Raw genomic sequence first — 25,579 nt, forward strand, 5'->3', positions numbered from 1 at the left:
AGATTAGATGCACAAACAGTGTAACTTGTGAAAGTGTTTATGTTTTGCTGTTTATTTCTTTTACATTAAGACACAAAATCAAGACTTAAACTTTTGGATGTGGATTTAGTTTTCTTCGCGTTTTGCGTAATCCTCAAACTGTAGAAATCTGGCCCCAAACCTTAAAAGAGTGGATTTCTTCTTCTATGGAAAGAAATGGAAAAAGTAAAGTTTTGCATCTTTCCTCTGGTGTCGCTCCTCTCCTCTCCTCTTGGCTCTCCTTTATCCTGCCCTGCTTTCATGCTTTCATGCTTTTTTTTTTTTTTTTTTTTTTTTTTTTCCTGCTTCCCCCTCAGCCGAAAGAGGAGACTTGAAGAGCCCGGCTTGAGCTGAGCAACACTCCTCCGGGCTGACTCCTCCTAGAAAGCGCAACAAAGCAACAGTCAGAAACAGACGCTAAAAGAGAAATGTGAAGACCTCGAGAGGCTGCAGTGCCGGAGAAGTAAAGCGCTAACCTGGAAAGATGGCGTGGACACAGGCTCGCTTGTTGCCCCTCGCCTTTGCTTTGCTTGGATTTTTCCTGCTATGTGTCCCGGTGGAAGGGGAGCCGCGGGGAGAGCAACAGGAGGAGGAGGAGGAGGAGACCATGTCCTGTCAGGGCGCGTTTGACCTCTACTTTGTTCTGGACAAGTGAGTCCCCTCGATATTATTTATGGCATTGTTACTTTCTGCTCGCTGCGCATTGCCATGCAACCGAGCTGGGAAACGCGTTGCGCATCAGGCGTGACGTCCTGATGTGGCCTACCGTTGCTTTAGAGAAGAAAACTATTTAAAAAAAAAAAAGGTTTCACGGGCTTCTTGTAAAGGAAACATCTGGAGAGTGGAGCTTATTGTTCTACAAAGTCAGCGTTAGGACGAAAGTGCTTATGTGTCACAAAAGTATTCTCCTCCTAAAAAATCTCCTGGGGAAAAGAAATACTTGTTTATATGTTCAAGTATGCAGGCTGGCCTGTCTCTTTTAAAAAAGTAAAGCGAATATTCCGGATTTGGGATCGTCTTTTTCTTTTTGTCTGGCTGAAAGCAGTCAAGCAGGCTAAGTGTTATACCCACGGGATGTGGGCAGGGCGAGCAGGATAGAGTTTCAGCCTGATGACGCCTGCCTGCGGACACAGCTGCAGAAGCTGCCCGCAGCCGCGCTGCCTGCATGGCCCGGTGAGCTCTTCAGCTAGTCCTGGGCTGCGATTTAAGACGGGGGATGAAGGGATAATTGCATTCACTACTCTGTCTCTAATCCTACAGGCTCATAGATAGAAGTTAATATACATCTGTAATAAGTAGACTATCTGGACAATAAACCAGTGTGTTAAGTTGTTTTGCAAACCCTTGCTGGAGTATTTCATCTGAAAATGTCATTGATTAAAACTAAGGGTATGGAAAATACCTATATTGCTTTTTTAAATGGGCCCTATTTGTTACAAATTGCCAATTAGCGACATCATTGTAGGTTGCAGCCAAATAGTTCACCCCACGCCCATGACATAGCCTTTCTTCAGTTCAATTTGAATTCAAGTCCTCAACAGTTTATTTAAAAACATTTAAGCTTAACACAGAAAGAAGTCTGGGTATAAGAAAAGGAATAATAGAAAACACACTAATCGAATATTGTATAAAGCAAAACAGAGGATATAGCAGTGGCGGTTTTAGACCAAATTTACCAGGGGTGCCAGGGTTGGGTGAGTGTCTTTGCATGGGGGCACATAACAAAAGAATGAAACAAAAAAATGGCAATATAATATTGCTTAATAGATTAAGTGAGCTGGAGCCACTCACGGCTCTGAAACTGAAGCTAAAGTGCAACGCCTTAATTTTTAAATGATTGTTAAAGTAAAACCGTAAAGGTAAACAATAAATTTGGTCCAAGGGAACAATCAGTTACAGTTTCTGTGCCAGTTAATTTTATCATTAGAAAAGGATTTACTATAGTATTTTCAGCACAGAGGCCATAACAGGGACCCGGACCAGTTCTACAGGGGCACTGGCCCCTGTTGGCCCCTGTCTAGAACCGCCCATGGGATATAGCCCCAACTCATTGATTTAAACTCCAGCAAAAGAGTGTGAAGAAGAGTACATCTATTAAATCCAGACCTTTCTGAACCGTAAATCGTTATTTTACAAAAATTACAAAAATCGTATTAATCTGGAAGTAAAATCTAAAGCACGGAAACATTCAGCAAATTGTAAACATGTTCCTCATCCTTGTATTTCTTGTAGCTCGTATACTTGTTACTGCCAGGAATGCCTGAAAATGTACAGTAATGTGCAAGTAAAATTGCCAATGAAATTACAACAAAAAATCATAAGAATTTAACAACAAAGTGCCCAAAAATCTACTTTAAAAGGCTGTTTAAAAGTCTTACTGTTCGGAAGGAAAACATAATGAAAAAACTCTACTGCAGAGCAGCCTAATGTCACAGAGTTGAACATTTAAAAATACAACACAAAAGTTCAGAACAATAAGGAAATGTTGTGCCTGCTGTCCAAAACTGGTACCCAGTAATGTCTATTTCAGCCCTAAATGAAAACAAGGTTTTTAAAAACGGTCACGTTGCATTGCAGAAGGTGTGAAGTCAATGATTTAGATCACAAATTCATTAGACAAGCAGGTAAGGGAGTTTTTTTTTTTATTATTCTACAAGTGCAATCTAACTTCTGATGTGTCTGGAGTATATAGATGTACATATGCTGAGACATGGTGGTGGCAACGTCATGATGAGGGATGCTTTTCTTCAACAAGGAACCTGATGGGATGATAGATGGAGTTAAAACACAGAGTAATCTAGGAGGAGAACTTGTTAGGCGCTACGGTTGTTATGAACTAGAATCAGGCAAACCCAGTATTCAACCCAAACAAGTGAGGTTAAGGCAAAAAACAGGATTTTAATAATGAAAACAGGGACAGGCGGGCTCTATAGTCAAAAGGACAGTCCAAAATCCGGTACACAAAAAGCAGTCCAAAATAGGCAGAGGTACAGACAGGGCAAAGCAAGCTCGGATAACCATGGGACAGAAACTAGTCGGTAAACCGGTAAATCAGTCAGACAAGGCAGGAAAAACAGATCAGGGAACAGGCTGGCTCAGAATCAAAGGCAATCGGGTTTGCATCAACAGGTCACACAAGAAAGGAACGCTGGAACTAAACTCACCGTGGCTCGTTAATGATCTGGCAGAGAACTGAAGACCGAGGCAGAACTATATAGTGGAGTGAGCAGGTGAACGGGAGTGAAGACTAATTACAAGTGACAGGTGGAAACTGAACTGAACTGATTGGCTAGTGACTGGAGGTTGACAGGTGAGCAGATCTGATAGGCTGGTAACTGGTGTTTGGGGAGTGACAGATAAACAGATTGAGTGAGCTGGCAGATTGCTGGGAAGAGACAGAACTGAACTGGAAACATAAATAAAATCAAACTACAATAAAATCTAACCTATTCCATAAACCAAAACTAATACAGAACCTAAACCTAAGACTAAACACAACACACACAAGCTATAATAGAAACCAAACAAGAAAGAGCCCAAAACCAAAACTGATTTTAAAGACCGGAGAGATAACTAATACATCAAAATTAACAAACAGCTGAAACAAAACCCAAATCCTGACAGAGCCCCTCCCTTAAGGACGGATACCAGACGTCCTTAAACAAGACAAATGATAAACAAAAACGGACTAGACCGGGCGGGTGGAGGGAGGTGCAGGACGGAGGGCTAGAATCAAATAAATGTCCAAATATAAACTCAAACAAAACAAGACGAGTCAAGTTCTCAGGCGGGCGTCCAGGAGGACGGCCCCGACGAGTCAGGTTCTCAGGCGGGCGTCCAGGAGGACGGCCCCGACGAGTCAGGTTCTCAGGCGGGCGTCCAGCAGGACGGCCCCGACGAGTCAGGTTTTCAGGCGGGCGTCCAGCAGGACGGCCCCGACGAGTCAGGTTCTCAGGCGGGCGTCGAGGAGGACGGCCTCGGCGTGTCAGGTTGTCCGGTGGACGTCCCGAAGGACGGCCTCGGTGTGTCAGGTTGTTCGGCGGACGTCCCGAAGGACGGCCTCGGCGTGTCAGGTTGTCCGGCGGACGTCCCGAAGGACGGCCTCGGCGTGTCAGGTTGTCCGGCGGACGTCCCGAAGGACGGCCTCGGCGTGTCAGGTTGTCCGGCGGACGTCCCGAAGGACGGTCTCGGCGTGTCAGGTTGTCCGGCGGACGTCCCGAAGGACGATCTCGGCGTGTCAGGTTCTCCGGCGGACGTCCTCGGCGTGTCAGGTTCTCCGGCGGACGTCCAAGGCGTGTCAGGTTCTCCGGCGGACGTCCAAGGCGTGTCAGGTTCTCTGGCGGACGTCCCGGCGGACGACCCCTGTGAGACAGGTAATCCGGCGGGTGTCCTGTAGGACGGCCCCGGTTAGCAAAGATGTCCGGCGGCCGGTGGCGGAGCAGGTCTCTCATAGGCCGGCGGCGGAGCAGGTCTCTCATAGGCCGGCGGCGGAGCAGGTCTCTCATAGGCCGGCGGCGGAGCAGGTCTCTCATAGGCCGGCGGCGGAGCAGGTCTCTCGGAGACCGCCGGCAGAGCAGCAACCTCGGGGACCGTCGGTAGAACAGGACCCTCAGGAACCGACGTCTGGAGAGAGAGAGAACAGAACCTGCCGCCGGACTAAAGGCTGGAGACAGCGCCGGACTAAGAGCTAGAAGAGAGGCCTGGCTAAAGAGTTCAGGAGGCGCCTGGCTACAGAGTTCAGGAGGAGCCTGGCTACAGAGTTCAGGAGGAGCCTGGCTACAGGCTTCAGGTTCAGTCGGCCCCTGGCTACTGGCTTCAGGTTCAGTCGGCCCCTGGCTACTGGCTTCAGGTTCAGGTTCAGTCGGCCCCTGGCTACTGGCTTCAGGTTCAGTCGGCCCCTGGCTACTGGCTTCAGGTTCAGACGGCCCCTGGCTACAGGCTTCAGGTTCAGACGGCCCCTGGCTACAGGCTACAGGTTCAGACGGCCCCTGGCTACAGGCTACAGGTTCAGACGGCCCCTGGCTACAGGCTACAGGTTCAGACGGCCCCTGGCTACAGGCTACAGGTTCAGACGGGACCTGGCTACAGGCTACAGGTTCAGACGGGACCTGGCTACAGGCTACAGGTTCAGACGGGACCTGGCTACAGGCTACAGGTTCAGACGGGACCTGGCTACAGGCTTCAGGTTCAGACGGCCCCTGGCTACAGGCTTCAGATGCTCCCAGACCCTTTAACACCCAGAACCTCATCAGTAACCCTTCCAGAACCTCCGACAAAGACAGTTTGGTCAGCCACTTGGGAAATTGGCTGTCAAGCCAAAGATGAGGGGGTAAGAGCTTCAGAAGAGGTCCAGGGGCCTCTAAGTCTCCATGGGGCTCTGGGTGCTTGTCTTCTCGGCGAGGCCCCCGACGGAGCTTGTCGTTCGGGCGAGAGCCACGGCGCCGCTTGTCGTCTGGGCGAGGGCCACGGCGCCGCTTGTCGTCTGGGCGAGGGCCACGGCGCCGCTTGTCGTCTGGGCGAGGGCCACGGCGCCGCTTGTCGTCTGGGCGAGGGCCACGGCGCCGCTTGTTGTCTGGGCGAGGGCCACGGCGCCCAGTGTCCCGATGAGCCCCCGAGTTGCGGCCTGAAAGAGGGCTCGTCTGAACCCCCTCATCGTGGGCCAGTGGTAGACCCTCCTGGGTTCCCACGTCGCAGACTGGCGGCGGACCCTCCTGGGTTGCAGCGTCTCGGGCCGGCTGCGGACCCTCCTGGGTAGCAGCGTCTCGGGCCGGCTGCGGACCCTCCTGGGTTGCAGCGTCTCGGGCCGACTGCGGACCCTCCTGGGTTGCAGCGTCTCGGGCCGGCTGCGGACCCTCCTGGGTTGCAGCGTCTCGGGCCGGCTGCGGACCCTCCTGGGTTGCAGCGTCTCGGGCCGGCTGCGGACCCTCCTGGGTTGCAGCGTCTCGGGCCGGCTGCGGACCCTCCTGGGTTGCAGCGTCTCGGGCCGGCTGCGGACCCTCCGGGGTTGCAGCGTCTCGGGCCGGCTGCGGACCCTCCTGGGTTGCAGCGTCTCGGGCCGGCTGCGGACCCTCCTGGGTTGCAGCGTCTCGGGCCGGCTGCGGAGCCTCCGGGGTTGCAGCGTCTTGGACCGGCTGCGGAGCCTCCGGGGTTGCAACGTCTTGGGCCGGCTGCGGACCCTCCGGGGTTGCAGCGTCTTGGGCCGGCTGCGGACCCTCCGGGGTTGCAGCGTCTTGGGCCGGCTGCGCAGACAGTGCTGCCTTATAGCTGCCGGAGGCCGGCACTGGAGCTGAGGTAGGAGGCGGGTCCTCTGGGACAGGTGCAGGTGCCGGGGCGTCGGCTGGACCCTTGGGAACAGGATTGAGTCCACTATAGAAACCCTGGAGAGCCGCTCTATAGTGCCCCTCGACCTCCTTTAATTTAGCCTCCAGCTCCTCTGAATACTGGCTGAAAAGAGCCTCCCTAAGGTCTTTAATAATAGGGGCAAAAGCTCTTAACTGGTCCTCCAGAGCCAGATCCTCAGCATCACGGGCGCCACCAGGAGGCGCTGTGGGCTGCTCAGCTCTGGGGAGCACCGGACTCCGATCCACTGGGCAGGAAGTGGCAACGGACGGGCGCGGTACTGACTCGCCTGTCGGCCGAACAGAACGGGTGAAGGAGCGACCCACAGGTTTCCGTCCCCTCCTCCGACGGCGGGACGGCAGGACTTGCTGGAGGTTTGATTCTGTCGGTAGAGCCGGGATCGGCGGAGCCCACAGCGTTCCCTGCATCTCCTCCTCTGGAGGGAGAGAGAGAAAAAGATCCGGGCGAAGATCCCGCACCACCTCCGCTTCGACCTCCATAAACAAAGTTGGGTCTGGATAAAACCCATGGGCAGAGCCGACAGCGGTGTCGCTGGGTGAGTGATCCCCTCTATTCTGAGCAGAACCTGAATTAGTGACAAAAAGCCCTCCCAATCGTAAGCTCGGAGCAGGCAGCGGGTTACTGCTGCTGCGGCTGCTGGAGAGATGGCGTCTGGGACCGATACCAGGGGGACAGAACGCCAATCTGGAACCCTCCCAAGCCATAGCGTGTGGAGGGGAAAAAAAAAAAAAAACCTCTAAAAACTTGTTGGGCGATAGGTTTTAGTTGGGCCAGATCATTCTGTTATGAACTAGAATCAGGCAAACCCAGTATTCAACCCAAACAAGTGAGGTTAAGGCAAAAAACAGGATTTTAATAATGAAAACAGGGACAGGCGGGCTCTATAGTCAAAAGGACAGTCCAAAATCCGGTACACAAAAAGCAGTCCAAAATAGGCAGAGGTACAGACAGGGCAAAGCAAGCTCGGATAACCATGGGACAGAAACTAGTCGGTAAACCGGTAAATCAGTCAGACAAGGCAGGAAAAACAGATCAGGGAACAGGCTGGCTCAGAATCAAAGGCAATCGGGTTTGCATCAACAGGTCACACAAGAAAGGAACGCTGGAACTAAACTCACCGTGGCTCGTTAATGATCTGGCAGAGAACTGAAGACCGAGGCAGAACTATATAGTGGAGTGAGCAGGTGAACGGGAGTGAAGACTAATTACAAGTGACAGGTGGAAACTGAACTGAACTGATTGGCTAGTGACTGGAGGTTGACAGGTGAGCAGATCTGATAGGCTGGTAACTGGTGTTTGGGGAGTGACAGATAAACAGATTGAGTGAGCTGGCAGATTGCTGGGAAGAGACAGAACTGAACTGGAAACATAAATAAAATCAAACTACAATAAAATCTAACCTATTCCATAAACCAAAACTAATACAGAACCTAAACCTAAGACTAAACACAACACACACAAGCTATAATAGAAACCAAACAAGAAAGAGCCCAAAACCAAAACTGATTTTAAAGACCGGAGAGATAACTAATACATCAAAATTAACAAACAGCTGAAACAAAACCCAAATCCTGACAACGGTAGACTTAGTTATTTAAGTAGAAATCTGAAAAGTGTGGCATGTTTGTGTATTCAGTCCTGTGTATTATCGGAGAGCTTTATCTTGACTGAATTTACATGCTGAACTTGTGCCCCAGCATTGCTTTATGTCCATCCAACACCCCTACATGCAGCTCCACGGTCTAACTACTCCGCAGGTCGACTCCACACACACAGAACTGGGTTTCTGTTGCACATGAACACTTTTGAAGTTTCAAGCATCTTTTAAATTTACATTTCCTTACTTTACGGTTTTAAAATTGTTGCTCTTTTGAAGAAAAAGAAGAAGATAAAAATGTTGGAAGTTACCTTTATAGTTGCTCCTCCACACCTGTAGCTGAAATAAGGCGAAATCAGTCAGCATTTGAGAACACGGAGTCATGTATAGTTTTTTTTTTTTATGTAATTACTAATCTGCCTGCTTGGCTTTATATTGTACTGCATGGCTTCTCAGTGTCTTAGAGTGAATGCATGTAATTTGTGAATTCCAGCTGACTCTGTCTTTCCCTTTTGGTTTTAATCCCATTAATCTAGATATTTGCATGTGTGTTTATTTATTTTATTACTATTTCCAAACAGAAGTGTTTTAGTGAAATCATGACCAGAGCAGAACAGAATCATATAATCAGGAAAAAAAGACCAATTTCATTGCATGTGTCATTCTGCCTCGTTCTATAAGAAGAAAGGCAAACACTGAACACACTTATATGAATTTAGTGTAAATGGATATTTTCAAGAGTCTCTATCATGCAAGAACACATAAAGAAAATAAAGTTTAAACAAGGCTAATAACTGCTGATAATGTTGACACTGGATGTAAAAATGAACACTGAGATATATTCTGAGCATGGCTAGTGATTCTTTAAGAGCAATATTATCTTTTTGGGGGTTTTTTTTATAACCTCACACACAATTATGACTAATCTTGCTGTAACACAGCAAAAATGCTTTGGCCCCAAGGCCAAGAAGAAAAAACCACATTCAGCAAAAAAAAAAAAAAAAAAAAGAAGAGCTAAATCAGCACCACAGTTGTTATTGTTCCCAACATTTCTTCCAAATCTTAGTCTAAAATGTGAAGGCATGCTAAATATCTTAAGGAGGGTCGTTTTTCTCACCAGCACTTGAAGTGGATCCCAGTTGCAGCATCTTAAGGAGTAGTATTACATTGTTGCTGCTATTCAAAGGCAGAAACATAGAAACATAGTGATGTGACCTGCAGAAAAGATGTTGATCATGTTTAAGCATGAAGAGCTTGTTGCCAGCTTGACATCATTTTACATTGTTTCGCTATTTGATAAAGAAAACACAACGCGTGCATTTTTTCTTGGTGAGTAAAGCAAGGTTTTTAAACTGCTGTTCATAGCTGCTTAGGCACTTGGTGAGAGTAGCTCCATGGACTGAAGTTACTGTATGTCAAAACATGCCGCTTTACCAGAGAAGAAGGAAATTAAAGCAACAACTCAACTCCACAATCGAGTCATTTGTTCAATTTGTGTATAACATAAAAAATAAAAATTAACATTTCCAGATGTATGTTGTCTATAAAGGAGTAAGGATTAATAGTTTGTGGTGACGCTGCGGGGCAATCCAAAACTTGCAAAAATAAAAATGAAAAAGCTGCTTTTTTTCCCCCAGTGTCCTCAGCGGAGCCACACGTGAGCTGTGAAGTGGTCGAGCTGAGTGACATTTAAGTTGGATTTAGACAAGTTGGGGAATCTTTCAGATGTCCACCTCAGCATCTGTCTGCCTCTGTTCAGTCTTTACCCTTTGCTTCAAAAAGTTTAGGAGGAGCCCGGGGAGCAGAGCACATCACGCATGGCCAGGCCTCTGGTTCGTTACACTGTCTGGAGCTGCGAGCTTCGTCAGGCCTTCAGGAAGCTGCTGATCTTTCTCCTGAGATGCCACAGTCTCGTCCCCATGCTCTGCAGATCTCAAATGCCACCCAGTGACCTAATATAATATTTCAGCGACAGAACACAGAGCAAAAAAGAACAAAGCGAATGTGCATCTTCTTTTTAGACTTCCCCCTCGGGCGCGGTGGTGGTGCTGGAGTGGAGCGCGCCACCCGTGTTTGGAGGCCTCAGTCCTCCATGCGGCGGTCCTGGGTTCGACTCCCGGCCCAGGGACCTTTGCTACATGTCTTACCCCTCTCTCAACTCCCATTTCCTGTCAAATGAAAGCCACTGCTGCTGCAAAAAAATTAAAAAAGAAAAAAAAAATTAGACATCACCTCATCTGTGTTTGTCCCACATGTTAGACTTTGGCTGCAGGAGAGGCTATGATCTCATAACTGTAAGCAAGAGAAAAAGTAAATTACCATGAGTTCCACCTTCCTAAAGCCGTGTCTGATCCACACTTAAGACCAGGCAACAGTTTTTTTCCCCTCCTAGTCTGGTTCCTCGCAAATTAAATGATAGAGGTTTTGCGCTGTGCTGAAGGCCTGAACTGATTTATGTTCTCTGTGAAGGGGAGGCATTGCCAAATCTGGCCATCTGAACCATTTGGAGGCCATTTTGACTATTTATTTTTAATTGGTCAAGATTATTATTTCTTGATTGTTTAGAAATAGTCTCCGTTATTTTTTTTCTTAGATAAAATCAACAAGATTGAAAGACATGTCATAAATCAAATGGTCATGTGTAGTTGATACCAGATATTTACAGAATTTGTTTAAAAAAGGCAGATAACCCTGTTTTCCCCACTGTCTGACATGAAATTAGACGACATATTACCATATAGCCATATTACTTATTTATTTTATTTTATTTTTGCAAAATGCCAGAATAATAGGAGAGATTGCTTTTTAGAGGATTTTCTTTTTACTTTCTTCAAATTCTAAAGTTTTATATAATTTTACATAATTAATATAAGCCTATAGAAGAAGTCATGACTTTGTGAGCAATTGGTTAGGTATTCCGCGTCATTTGAGTTAAAAGGAAGGCCCACCTGTGGGTTTATTTTAAGGCAACACCTCAAAAACAATCCTTTTTGTCATGTTACATTATGGAAAACGCAAAAGAAATCAGGCGAGGTATCAAATTGCAGACCTCCACAAGTCTGGTTCATCGTTGGCGATGCCAGAAGGCGCCTCATTCATCTGTTCAAACAACGGTATGCAAGTATAAACAGTCATCATGATATTCAGGAAAGGCAGGTGTTCTGTGTCCAGAAAAAGATGAACGTATCTTGGTGAGAAATGTGCCTACCGACCTCAAATAGAGACATCATAAGTAGGCTGCCAAAAGGCAAGGGCAAGGCAAGGCAAATTTATTTATATAGCACAATTCAGTACAGAGACAATGCAAAGTGCTTTACATGGTTATATTTACGGGTAATAGTGATGGTATCCTTAGTCAAGTCCTGTGCAGAAAGCCTACTCAGAGAGAAGCGGTCATTTCCATTTCATTGAGCAACAAAAAAGAGAGAGAAAAAGTTATTCTTACAGGAAGGAAAATCTTTTTGAACAGTGTGTGTAAAACTTTTTCTTACATATTCTTTGAGTTAATCAGCTCAGAGGGATAGTTAACTTGTTGGTTAAGATTTTGGAGTAATGGAATAAACTACAACAACATACATTATGGTGCGTTTTTGTTGTAAATCCATTTACCATGTTCTACCGCTGCAGATGGTTGAAAACTAATGATATAAACTTCTCTCTTTTTAACCGTTTCGGCGCATTATGTGGAGCTGAAGCAACGTCCGTAGGTCTTTTTTAACTTCATGCAATCCTTTTCACAAGCTCATTAGATCAAAACAGAGCTTTTGTTACCATGAGCATTCATAGTTAGGCATTAAGATAGAGATCCACCAGGAAACTCCTCCTGCTGCTTTTGCTCTTTATCAGGGCACTTCCACAGAAGATGATAATTGAGAGGGCAGTCTAAAGTTACACAAGAGATGCAAATAATCCAAGATGAACCTAACAGGCTCGGCGCTTCCCTTTTGCTTATGACCCTGTAAAACTCACACAGGTTTGCTGCTAAAGGGGTTTGATGTTGCTTCCTGTAAAACACATTCAGGCATACCCCCCCCCCCCCCCTGCTTAGAGATAGTTATAGGTCCCCTGTTGTTCATGTCAAAGCCTTTTGTAGTCTAGCGGATGCTCACCCAACCTGCTAGTGGGCTGGTTGTGCATAGTGGGACCATCTGTTCCCCCACACAGTTGGACACACACACATACACACACACACACACACACACACACAGAAGTGAGGGTCTCCTATCTTAAGAAGGACTTTGCATTGACTATCATTCTTTTCCTGTTGCTTTCTATGGCCTAACCTTAACCCTAAACCCACCCCAAACTCAATTCACACCTTAATCCTAACCCCACCCCAAACTCAATTCACACCTTAATCCTAACCCCAAAAACAGCATTTTTTTTTCACTTATGGGAACCCAAAGCTTGGGCCCCATAAGGAGCAGTGGGTCCTCACAACATAGTGTATATTGGGAAAACGGTCCCTACACGCACACACTGTCACTTACATATAACATGAAGAGAGGCCAGCTGCTTGCTACACGGTCCCTGCTGGAGGCAGACCACTGCATCTGTCTCTGTCTAACCGCAACCCTGTGGCCCAGCAGCAATTAGCTCCCATTAGCAGCTCTGTGAGACGGGCTTTCATTATAAAAGATGGTTGTGTTTATGGCAGCATGCAGCAGGCTAACCAGCAGCTCACAGATGACTGGTTACAATCCAAACTGATGGCATGCAACCAAATCCTCAGAGGAATGACCTCGGCGCTATTTGCACGTTTCCTCGTGAACCGATTAACCCCGTTCTGGATTTATGGTGTTTTGTTGTTGTCGTTTTTTTTTTTTTTTTTAATTGAGGAAAAAAATGCTGATTTTTTTTTTTTCAGATCTGGCAGCGTGAAGCATCACTGGAATGAGATTTACTCCTTTGTGAAGCAGCTGGCAGAGAAGTTTATCAGGTAAAAAAAAGGAAGAGGGCACATTAAAGTTGTGGATGATGGTTTGTTTTTGTCTTTACTGAACGCTAAAGCGGAAGAACTTTGTATCTGCAGCCCCATGCTGAGGATGTCTTTCATCGTCTTCTCCACACAAGGAAAAATCATCATGAAGCTGACTGAGAACAGGTAACAGCTGCAATACTCTGTCTTATGCAGTACTCCATCCATCCATCCATGTTGGGATCTAACCCTAATATTTTCTAACTTTATGTAGCTTTCAGTGAATAGCGTTTGAATTTTATGTGTTGGCTGGTTTACAGGACAAAGTTCTAACACTTGATTCCACCTGAGTTAAAAAATGTTAACTCTATCTAGTCTGTTCCACCTATTTTAATAAGAACTCCCCTTCAGTGTGTTTGTGTTTTATCTGAACATCTGTCTTTTAACCCCCAGGGAGGCCATAACTGAAGGTTTAAGAGCTCTGAACCATGTTATTCCTGGAGGAGACACATTCATGAACCTAGGCCTGGAGATGGTATGGCTGTTTTTTTAGGACTAAATGTCCTCGCAGTGTAGCATGTTTATATACGAAACTGAGAATGCGAGTTTGACAAATGAGATAATGGCAAGGATTGTGTCAAATCACAAAAAAAGTGATTGATTTCAGTACAGGCATCTGCTGGAAATATGTCTTTGAAAAGCATTGTGTGTATTCAACAAATATTAAGTTTATAACTTTATTTGATGAGCTCTTAACTAAATTACTTAATGTGAAAAAAAAGGTTAGAAATTGCTGCTTTGCCTTTTGGTACCCTGTGTGCATCTGAAACAGCCCGTTTTACCTCCTGTTTCTTTAAGATCCCAGTCTTTTACAGCTCACTTTGTTGTAATTGGCAGTGAAAGCTGCTTATTTTTCACTTAAGGCAGCTAAGCGGGCATGAAACAAAAAGTGTTAAATTATGACATCATGAAGGAAAGAGCAGAGAAGTCTACTCTCTAAAAAAAAAAACAAGTTGGACGGCTGGCAGACCGAGTTTGACACCTTGGGATATGAAAACTTAGATTTGCACAATGTTTGCGGTCACGTCAGTATGTTGGAATTCATTAGAAATGAGGCATTAGCATTTTTTGTGTAAATTTGTTTTATATATATGTTATATCAGAATTAGCTTCACTAACATGATTTCCTCATTAAATGATGCTTTTTTTCTGTTTAAAAGTTATTGCCTTTATGTTTCAAATAGATATTTCCCTCAGTCATTCAATGTAAAGGTTACACAAGAAGTGCTCCATATTTTATAGATGTTATAGGGTTAAATTCAGTAATAATCTCTTCAAATCTCTACATTTAATAGAATCCCTTTGCATCTCCCAATATAAGCAGAAATACCAACATTTGAGCTTTTTTTGCAGGAGACATTCTCTTGCGACACAGATTAGCAGTAATAAAAGGTTAGCAATAGTCTGAAGTCATGCATGCTTAATGGTGAGCTTTTAGGTTATGCTACTGTCTGAAACTGAAGCTGGAATATTGACAGATACCTTTTTGTTTTCAATCACAGGCTAACGCACAGATTCACAGAGAGAATCAGGGTAAGCTCAACTTCAAAGCCTTTGATTTTTTTTTTTTCCCCCAATGAAATCTGATAGCAAAAGAAAACGTATATTTGTGGTGTTCTCTGAAGGGACCGCCAGCGTTATCATCGCTCTGACAGACGGAGAACTGAACGAGGATCAGTTTGTCACATCACAGCGAGAGGTAACGTGTTCAATCAGGAGGGGAGAAATGCACCATGGCATGTACCCTGGATGTGGATAATTAGCACCCTGGTTGCACTCACAGCACAAAATTGTTGACAGATTGGATTTTTATCACTTGAATTTAGTCATTTTTATTCTAAGTGTGATTTCAAACTAAAAAATTTGTCCTGATCTTTAAACTTGCTGTCTGTGGAATCAGGTGAAATGATAGTTTTAATTTGCAACCTGGTGATTTCACTCGTCTTAGTCTCAGAATTGCCATTAATGGTTCATGTTGAAACAAATTCAATTAGTACTTTTTGTTTGACCAAAGTCAATTTGATTTGTCTGTGCTATTTTGAGGCAATCAAAACACAAAAATAAAAATAATATGATATAACGCTGCATTTGAAATCTCGCAGTATTTGGATTATTACAGTTGTTGTTTTTATTATTTTTGGCTCTAGGTGTAACATTGAAGGATCAAGATTATTCTTTATTTTGTCCAGTTTAGAGTAAAAAAGTGCAGCTTTGGGGAATAAGATCTACTCAACTGTGACAACCCATGAAACGCTGGAAAGACTTCGCAGTCTCGCTTGTTATCAAAAGTCAAGCGAGTTTCATGACTTATCAAAAAAGTAATACTTTTTATCTGAAGCATGAGTAACTAACCCGGCCAGCCAGATTGATAATGCGTAGCTCTCTATGTTCTGCACATTATCAACCTGGGACTGCTCCCATTGAATCCGTTTGGGGGAAGGAGGGACATTCAGCAGAACTCTCTGAGCTGATTGGGTGAAGCGACACCTAGTGCCCGCCTACCAGAGGTTGGTTTTAGCCAATCACGGTATCAAATTAAAGAGTAAGCAGCAGGCGCCATGGGCAACCACTAGACGTTACGCTAGTCAAGACACTTCTTCCTGTTCCTCTTTCAAAGAAGAAATTGTGGATTTGTACTGAACAGATGTGATAGCAGGAGCTACCTGTGCGTCCTCCTGTGCTTCCATGTTTATTTTGGAATGTAACACAATTCATAAAAGACATGGAAAAAAAAACATCTAATCAAGATCTAAGCACAGCCGTTGCCAAAACTGCAGAAATTCGAGAAAATTGCCGAGTTTTATGTTCTAAAAGTAAATTTGTAAGGAAGGTTTTTAGGAGGGAAAGGAAGGGACTCAAGGTGTTGGAAGCCACCTGGACATCCAGCAAACCGGGCCAGAACCTCCGGGCCAGAACGGTGAAGGTTGAGCTGACTTGGGTCAGACAGGACTGTGTACCAACTCAGAACCATGTGGGCTTATGCGGCATATTGGGCAACCTCTGACTAATGCAACAGCATATCCTCCAGCCAATAAGTTAAAGGTCAGAGAAAGTTTAGAGTATAACCTAAACACCTTCTGCTAAAAAAAACACTTGGCACGACAAACATATCACTTTACATGATAAAAAACTGCTTCACTTGCAGAATTACAACACAATTAATATTTAGCACTGAAATTTGATGCTAAATATTAATTAATGTTACGGACAGCTGAATTGGAAAGTCTTATGAGAAAATACAACCTAATTTATTATGAGAGACTGGTGTTCCTGTATTTCATCGAGACCAAAGGTTCATTTTGCCAACATGTTAAAAATCTGGAAGGCCATTTTAAAATCAGCTGTCAGTGTTTGACCGTTTCCTGCAGGCGCAGAGAGCCCGGTCTTTGGGAGCCATTGTCTATTGTGTAGGAGTCAAAGACTTCAACCAGACCCAGGTAAGATCCCCGTACAAGTACGATGTTGCAAAGGCATCAAAGAGACCTCTCAATTTGCTTCCTCTTTCCATATTTTGTAGCTCGCAACGATTGCAGATACCATGGAGCATGTGTTTCCAGTAACGGGGGGCTTCCAAGCCCTCAGAGGAATCATAAACTCGGTATGACACACACATGCAGCGCCACATCTATGGTATAGAAATACTCGCCCACACAGGAAGACTCATTAAGGCATTTTTTATGGCCAAAATTCATATGTGATTTCTTTTCTCTCCCCTCCCCCTCTTTGCGGCTATTAGATTATCAAGAAGTCTTGCATTGAGATCCTGGCGGCGGAGCCATCCAGCGTGTGCGCGGGAGGTAAGAGGCCCGGGCCGTGAGGGTGGGTCTTGGTAAAAAACAGGGGATGGTGCGAGTGGTCGTGTCAGTCGCCTTCTGAGCGGAACATGAGGTTAAGTAATTGCACGGACGCTCATGACCGCAGAGTGACATAGAGCGTATTGTCACTCACAGCCAGGGGAAACGAGCGCGGTGGCTTCGGCAAAGCGTGTGTGCAAAAAAAAGCTCTCTTTAAGCATGGCTGCATCTCTGGCCTAGTTTGCCACGTTGTTTATGCTAAACAGACCTCCGAGATCGTTTCCGAGCCTTGTCGTCCGTCTCGTCCAGCCACGTCCAGCCGCGCTGCTTCCTGCGTGACGTCTTTAAGGAAGCCAGGACCAGCGGAGGAAACGCTGAGAGAGATTCTTTGTGTGCAGCTGGCACAACGGATGAGCTTTGACATGACCTTATTAGGACTCACTTACCATTGCGTCTGCGGGCCTGCTACTAGGGCCGCTAATGGAGATTGCCTCCCATTATGGGATATGAAAGATGAAGGGGGGGGGGGGGTGTTAGCGGAGGGGACTAAAGACAAATCTTGCCAGAGAAGAAAAACAGATTGAAAAGAATCTCCGCTGTTATCAGCAGATATAATTACTGTCTCTGGGTTGTTGCCAGAGTTGGGCCACGTGTCACCAGACATGTGCCTGGATATCCTGCTACAGCCTCATTTGTTATTCGATTGATGAATCTCCTAATGTTCAGTGAACTAAGAGGCCGAGAGACCGCAGCCCCGATTCTGGCCTAATTAGTGGAGATTAAACTCACATGCACGTCGTTCGCCTTTGTTATGACTCAGTATATCCAGAGCTGGACACATTTGTTCACAACCCCCAGGTATAGATTTGTGAAACAAAACAAAAAGAGAGAGGAACATTTTTTTTTTAAACAAATCGGTCTTTTATTGCGGTGCCATAAGCAAGCATTGAAACGTTTAGGAAAATCCATTGTTTATTTGAGAACATTTAGTAATTGGGGGGGAAATTCATTCATTTTTAACAAAACATAAACTGTGAAGTTTTTGATCCAGCTTAGGTTTTCTTTTTCTTGCCAAAGCACACAGTGAGCAGGGTGGTTAAGGTAGACAGTAGCAGATCTTTGAAACTCACTAGTCAATGTCTGGCATCTTGACGTCGCCAGATCTTCATATTAGTCGTTAAAGGTTAAAGTCATATCAAACGTTTAGGAAAAATGTCCGAAAATGGTATTTTCTTTCCTTCCATCACAAACATAAACATGTTGAGTTGAGTTTGCTGGACTCTGCTGGTACTTCAACCAAAACTATGTGCTTTGGTCGGATTAGATAGAGGTGCAGCAAACACTCCAGCTGTGCCTGGTGTAAAACAAACGTAAATCATGTAGAAAAAAAGCATTATGCCCACTGTCCAGCGGAGAATCCATGATGCTGTCGGCTTGAGAGAGCATCAGATCATAAATTATTTAAAATACTGGGACGTTTTAAATTAATGACCCTTACTAGAAAACTAAAAATAGTTAAACATTGATTAATAATGGATCGTGGATCTTTAAATAGGTTTTCAATCTAAAATATAGGCTAAATCAACCCAGAAATGGTCCACCAGCCATGAAACTACACCGTCTTCCATGGAAATTTTAAGTGCAATCCTGATTATAAAATGGTTTCACACTAATGTAAAATCAGCAGCGATGCTAATACTGTGCTTTGCCCTCTGTTGATTTAACAGAAAAGTAATATTTTCCTTAACATGGAACAGCTTAAACTTTTTTATTTTCACTGGAGTATTATTTTCACTGGAGTAAAATGTCATGTTTTTAAGAACCTTTTTTATTCCGAGTTCAGACAGACCTTTCTGCATCTGCATTTTTCAAATACAAGTCAGATCTTAGTGAGCTGCTATGGAGGAGGGCGATATTTTCTGCCTCTTCCTCAAAACGTAACACTGGTGCACCATCGAGTATTTGCTTCACGTTCAACCAAGGAATCCTTCGCCAGTGTGCGACCCCACATCCCCATCCTCTGCGTCCCCATTTTCCGAACACGCTGACGTTCTGCGCTCGTGTTGTGACAGTTTCTGCTTTGGTCTCTGTCTCCGTTTGGTCGCGTGGCATATCGACCGTCTTTTGAACAGAACACACACGATTTAACGCTTTCTAGTCAGCGGCAGTCACACGCAGGTCTCCCAGCACATAAACACATGTCCCTCACGTTGATGTGAAGTGACCAGACCGAGCCGCCTGCGAACAGGCCATCAGACTGGACAGTGAACACCGAGCCACACTATCCGACGTGACAGCGCCGATTCCCCCCCCTACGCAACACACACACACACACACACACACACACACGCACACACAAAGACAGGACGGCGAGGGTTCGGCCTGAGATCCAACGTGACAGCAGAGATTGCTGCTTTCATTAACGTCTGACCCTTAACTCCCCGCTGTCCCTTCCTTTTTATGCCCCTCCTTGCATTTCAACGTCCTTTCTCATAACGTGATTGAAGATACGCAGTTCAGACAAGCCGTGCCACGTTTTTTTCCCGCACGCGCATGCACACGCTCAAACAAAACGGCATGCGTGCATGCGCGCTTACTCGTGTCAACACAGAGCAGCACACTGAGACCAATCAAATCAATGTCAGGCGTTCAGGTGTAAACATAAAGGGACTGGTGGTCATAGGGTGCAGGCAGGAGAGAGCAGAGGCATGTGGGTGGTACGTGTCAGCGGGGGGAACACCAGTCCGCGGCCACCATGTGTCTGACAGCGATGACCTTTCAGCCTGTCAGTTTTCAGTGTTTGCAGGGAAAGCTGTGTCGGACAATTTTTTGTCCCCCTTTGATGTTTAACGATATTTGAAGGATGAAAAAGTTGTAGGTGTGTGTTTAGTAAAAATAAGCAATTTCCACTCCTGTGTAGTGGTGTAACAATATATCGATACACAGCAATATATCGATACACAGCGATATATTGATTAAATGATTTACGATCCAATTACATTGATGCAAAATGAAAACATATACATATATAAATAGATAGATAGATAGATAGATAGATAGATAGATAGATAGATAGATAGATAGATAGATAGATAGATAGATAGATAGATAGATAGATAGATAGATAGATAGATAGATAGATAGATAGATAGATAGATAGATAGAGATGAATAATGTTTTTATTTTAATACGTTAGACCTTTTAGAGCTTAGATATAAAATGGTCAAATCATATTTGTTTGTTTTTTTTGTGAGTTGATATCAAGGTAGAAAAATAGTGTCAGATGGCCAAATGGTATCGCATCATATTGATCGCAGACTTGTGAATTGAATTTTATGGCAGTCGAACCGTAACAGTGATATCGGCAAATGTTGTATCGTCATCCAAGAAAATCAATATTACAACATGATTTACACCCCTAGTACAGTGTCCTGTTCAGTTGGTCTTATATAAACAAAAGCAACATCCACAAAATGTTTTCCCCTTTTACAAACATTAAACATTAGTAGTTGAAGTAATTATGGTCAGCTGAGCACGATTCATGAACACCTCACAAGTTCATAAGTTCATCATAAGACCAAAAAGATTATATACAGTCATATTAAGTAAATTAGAATACGCATTTCTGAGAGGCTTGTTATCAAGATTAAAACTAGCTTTTGAAGAAAAAAAATGTGTTTCTCATTAAAACTCAACTTTTTGTTGGTAGCAATTTTCTAACATTAAAGCTGTGCTTATATTAGCTGGAGATGAAAGAAAGCATCACAATTAACAGAAATAAAGGCTTTAAAATATCATGAGTGTGTTGTATTCCATATTATGTGTATCCCTTAGTGAACAGTTACTGAAATAAATCAACTTTTCAATAATATTCTAACTGATTGAATATGAATATACACCTATATAATTATTTAGAATATTGTACCATATTAAACTACATTATACTACACTAAATTTCATCACAGTATTTTACATAAAATGTCTTTTACAAGACGTGGTTGACATTAAATGATTGAACTGTTTTAAAGGAGGCGCATAGTCATGGGTGTCTTAAGTGTCAACACATGTAGAGTCTGATTTTACTGAAGCTGGATGTGACAACCAGTGACCGACTGACATGCTGCAAATCATTGAACATCTGTAACCGAGTGTTTGAACCATTCAGCACGATGAGGTCAGCTCTGTGCACAGCTGTGAGGGCATAAGAAATGCGACCTGAGGGAGGGCTTATCTTGGCGAAGCTGGATAATTGTTTTGTCTTCTGAAACTGGGTGATAAAGTCCGCTTTAACAGTGCATCACATTCCTGCTTTTTTAAAAGACTCTTCACCCGTCCACGTTTTTTTTTTTTTTTTTTTTGCTTTTTTTCGCCTACAGCTCTGCTTCTTCGTGCAAAAAATGTGCTTTATAGTTTTCATGGCAGCTCGTCTGACCTTTAAAGAAGTCCCGCCACGTATACACCCGCTCCCTGTGATCTTTTTGTGCGGTGATCTTCACGCTGCACGCTTTAAATGGTAAAGGTGTGGCAAACGTTCGCTTCTATTAGCCAGGATTGAGCTAGCGGAAACCTCAGCGCACATGCTGGAGACCACAGAGACACACACTCACTCACATTCCTGCTTGCAATTACAGAGGATAAGTGCTTACACATTCCTAAATAAAACACACAATCCACACTCGCACACAGATGTTTGCCTCCACGCAGTCATTTAATGTGTGTGTGTGTGTGTGTTTGTCTGCCATTGTGCCATAGGTAAGGTCAGACCTACTTTGACAGTGCTGTTGTCAGCCTTCCAGGCATGTTTTTAAGCAAGTGGTCCCCCCCCTCCTCTCGCTCTTTAACATATGCTGGGCAGCAGCCACATAGACACTCCAGCATATGCTGGCAAGCCTCTGTCGGTGCACTTTAACAGCGCCTTGGGGAAACTAAAGGTCAGAGACACACACACACGCACGCACACACTCCTCCGGGCTACAGCTCCGTCTGGGATATTTGTGAATAGCGGCACTTTGAACATTAGCACCATTGGAGCATATTATGGGCTTTCCACACATACACGCACAAGCACACAGATGTAAACAAACAGCAATGAGGCATGCCTGTTTTTTTTTGTGCAGCTTCGGTTCAGCACATCGGCGAGGAGCAATGGCCGTCACCAGTCACCATAATTGCACGCTAAAAGATTGACTTTATGTCGCGGCAGAATCTGAAAAGCGATGTTTTGTGACCACCTCAGATAAAAATACAGACGCTGCCGTGTTATCCATCACCCCTGATGGCTGCTCTCCTCTCTGTTTGCTTCTCAGAGAGGTTCCAAGTGGTCGTTAGAGGCAATGGTTTCCTCCACGCGAGAAACATCGACCAGGTCCTCTGCAGCTTCAAGCTCAATGACACGCAGACTGTGGGTGAGTTCTGCACACGTGGACATTCATTCAAGCAGACTTGTGCGTTGTGACAGGGCAAACATAATCTATGCTAGAGCTCCCTTATGCAGCTGAACAGAAATGTGCTTCGTTCCTACATTAAATATTAGATGTGTTTGTGCAGCCAAGATAGTGTGTAATGATCCCTAACAAAAATAAACCTTTATGTGTAGACAGTGCCTTGCAAACACACTCCCTCCCTCTAAACTTTGTGTGGCAAACACTTGAATTCAGCCCCCTTTACTCTTCGTAACCCTGAATAAAATCGAGTGCAAACCACAGTTGTGTGTGAAAAATAGCACTCCACTAATGAGACAGTTATGAAAAGGTGAGGGAAAGCTATTAGTACTGTTTAAAGTTTGTCTAATTCAAGGAATAAACTAAACAAGTGACCAAAAGTATGAGTTTTGACCTACATGTTGGAAAAAATAGCACTGCTCATCACTCTGATAGTACCTTCCCCATCATTAAAAAACGGTGGTGGCCGCATCATGGTGTGGAGGTGCTTTTCCTCAGCAGGGACAGGGAGGATGTTCAGGGTGGACGGGAGGCTGAATGGAGCGAAATACAGGGAAATCTTTGAAGAAAACCGAGCGATGTGTGTTATGATGGCCTAGTCAAAGTTCAGACCTACCTCCAAGAGAAAATCGTGGCAAAACATTAAAAAAAATGCCCAGTGTGACTGAGAACATGCTAATTTGAAGGGAAAAAAAGGAAAAGAAACTATATGAGCAACACCGGTAGAGACATACCCAAAAACCCCATATTTTTCTTCCTTTTACGATAACATTCTACATTGTGTTGAGCTGTCAGATTAACCTTCAACAAAATACATAAAAAATGTGTTGGTCTAATGTGAGTAGATGTGGAGAAAGTTGGATGTTTGCGAGGCACCGTACATACACAGATGATAATAATATATTGCTCCATGCATTTGTGTTTTGCCAGATCTTTATTGAATAAAATCCAATTTCATGGCTGCAGGTTTTATTAAAGGGATTTTTATGTAAAATTATTTTTTTCTTTTCTTACTGATTTTAATAGTTTTTTTTTTGGCATTGCCGTTGGTTAAGTGTCTCTAATGTTGTTCGACAACGACAGCAGCATGGCAATGTTAACCTACTGTTATGAAAAATGTAAATTTTTACACAATACAGAGTTGTTGTTTTTGTTTTTTTGTATGTGTGTGTGGGGGGAAGGGGGGGGGGGGGGGCAGGAATTTATAGGCAAGAAATAATTGATGTCCAACGAAGAAATCCTATATCTACCATTTGTTGTGTAGGAACATACCAAAAAAAATATCTTAAATTGGATTTAGTGAGAAAATGAATGGAGGTTTTGCTCTTCAGCTGTCGAAGGTCACACGGTTAGACCATCAGATCTGAATATGCTGGTGTGTCAGTAAATTTGACCAAAATCACAGCTACTTTCTTTGTTACTCCAAAAAGCTTTCAAGCTGTAACTGCATAGACAGTCATTTTTGAAGCAGAGCCTCTGTGTTTAATGCTCTCACAGTGAACACTATATAAACATTTTGGGACTTGAGTAATGCCAGTCCGCTTGTTTAATCGCCCAGATCAACAGTTTGCAAAGATTTTTGGCAATGAGCTGTTGTCCCATCGCAATACTGACCAACTTAACAAGCCCTGCAATGCTTTTGTAGAGAATACCCTTTAACAGTATGTAATAAAAGCTAATGTTATTCATTATTCAAGCCTGGATGCCTCTTAGACATTTTTGCATGAGTGAAATCTTGGTTTGCATTTCACAAAAAAAAAAAAAAAAAAGCTAAATTACTGTGTGGCTTTGCTTTTGTTCGCCCTTTCATGTGAAGATGAAAGACCCGCTGGAATCGAGGACACATACCTGCTTTGTCCTGCTCCTGTCATAGAAGAAGTGGGGAGGTAAGCTGCGTCTCTTTTTGTGGCCCCCGATATTTACCAGCTGCACGACAAGTTTAGCGTGGACTCAGAGGACTTTTGTCCTTGAAGAAATTAGGACCAAAGTCGCTGAGTGTCTGTGATCAATCAATGTTTGTCACCGCTAACGAAGCCAGACACCAATCACAAGGGGACGGCAGGAGCAGAGCCCAGGCACACGAGTTAATGAGAGCCCGCTGCGGAGACGCGTTCTTAGGTTTGATGCATTTAATCTCGGAGTGACAAAGTGTGAGCGGAGACAGCAGGCAGCGGAGAGTTCCCTCTGAGGGCTCCCAGCTTTGCTCCCGGTGATTCATCACTGCATTATCTTTCGGGGGAGACGGAGCGATGCTTTTGGCGCGGCTCAGAAGAGCTGGAGACCCGGCAGCCGCAGCCTTCCCTTCGCAGCTGCCCGCAGTCTGGTGCGTAATTATACATTTTGGCCCCCGCAGCCTCAGACACCTCCTAGTCATCCTCTGTCTTGTTTCTGTCAATCAGATTTCCACCACGGTTTGAATGTTTTATCGTTCCGCGGGAAACAAAAATTCTTCTCCTGGGCTGAGAGAAAATAATCCGCACTTGCACATTGCGCTGACGGATTTGAAAAACCAGTTGCACTAAATTATGTTTCAGTCCTACGGTTTTGGGAAAAAGCCGCACGAAACTCAGGCAAATGTATCCAAGCTGACATGCGGGGTGTTTATATGATTTAGTAAGTCTCTGCCACGTGGAGCTGCTTTCCCCCGAGATAGCAGAACATCAGATTTTGCAACAATGCCTAAAGGAGCCATCTATCCATGAAACAAAGGGCCCATCTGAGCCGAGTCAGCAGAGCCTAGCAGCCTGAGTGGACGTCAGCTGTGACTGGCCGAAGGGCCCGCAGAGAAGGCCGACATCTGGCTGATGAGTTTGAAATTTAAAAGGCATGTCGGAAGGCGAGCGAGAAACAACAATAACAATATTTTCCTCACATACTGAGAAAAAATATATTAAATTTCTATCTAAATAATAATCATCTTTGCAACATAAATCCCAATGAAGTTTGTTCTCTGCATATAACCAATTTTCTTGGGAGGCAGTGGACAGCCACTGTGCAGCACCAAGAGAGCATTAAGGGGCTAATTTGATGGAGCACGATGCTCCAACCGTATATAAGCTCGACCGGGATTTGAACCCAGGACCTCTCGCACCCGAGACAGACACACACACACACACACACACACACACACACACACACACACACACACACATTTTCTCGGGGTATTATTAAGCCAAGTTAAATAACTGGTTTCCCCAAGTCTTTAAATAAGCCACTGAATTTGTAAAGTTCTAGTTTTGTTACAATCTCCCGGTGTTTGCGTTCTGATTTTCTTTTATCTGTATTTTGACTAGTTCTTAAGTTTGGATCGTGCTTTCTTTAGTTATCACCTCTTGATATATTTCCTTAGATGTTTGTTTATGTTTTAGCCCTTCCTTTGTGGATTTTGTTC

The 25,579-nt window shown here is 44.4% G+C and overlaps 1 protein-coding gene across 1 annotated transcript in view; it reads left to right on the top strand.

Annotated features, from left to right (window-relative positions):
- The first annotated feature begins 308 nt into the window (after nt 1-308).
- antxr1d (ANTXR cell adhesion molecule 1d) overlaps nt 309-25,579 on the top strand; it is a 44,103-nt gene continuing 18,832 nt past the window's right edge. The window contains exons 1-11 of the mRNA XM_012880505.3: nt 309-669; nt 12,843-12,914; nt 13,008-13,079; nt 13,347-13,428; nt 14,456-14,486; nt 14,579-14,652; nt 16,322-16,390; nt 16,471-16,551; nt 16,690-16,750; nt 22,054-22,152; nt 24,005-24,074. Coding sequence (XP_012735959.2) covers nt 503-669; nt 12,843-12,914; nt 13,008-13,079; nt 13,347-13,428; nt 14,456-14,486; nt 14,579-14,652; nt 16,322-16,390; nt 16,471-16,551; nt 16,690-16,750; nt 22,054-22,152; nt 24,005-24,074 — 878 coding nt within the window. The 5' untranslated portion in view covers nt 309-502. The remainder of the gene's footprint in view (nt 670-12,842; nt 12,915-13,007; nt 13,080-13,346; nt 13,429-14,455; nt 14,487-14,578; nt 14,653-16,321; nt 16,391-16,470; nt 16,552-16,689; nt 16,751-22,053; nt 22,153-24,004; nt 24,075-25,579) is intronic.

Source organism: Fundulus heteroclitus, chromosome 22 (genome assembly GCF_011125445.2).
Source record: "Fundulus heteroclitus isolate FHET01 chromosome 22, MU-UCD_Fhet_4.1, whole genome shotgun sequence".
Classification (NCBI taxonomy): domain Eukaryota; kingdom Metazoa; phylum Chordata; class Actinopteri; order Cyprinodontiformes; family Fundulidae; genus Fundulus; species Fundulus heteroclitus.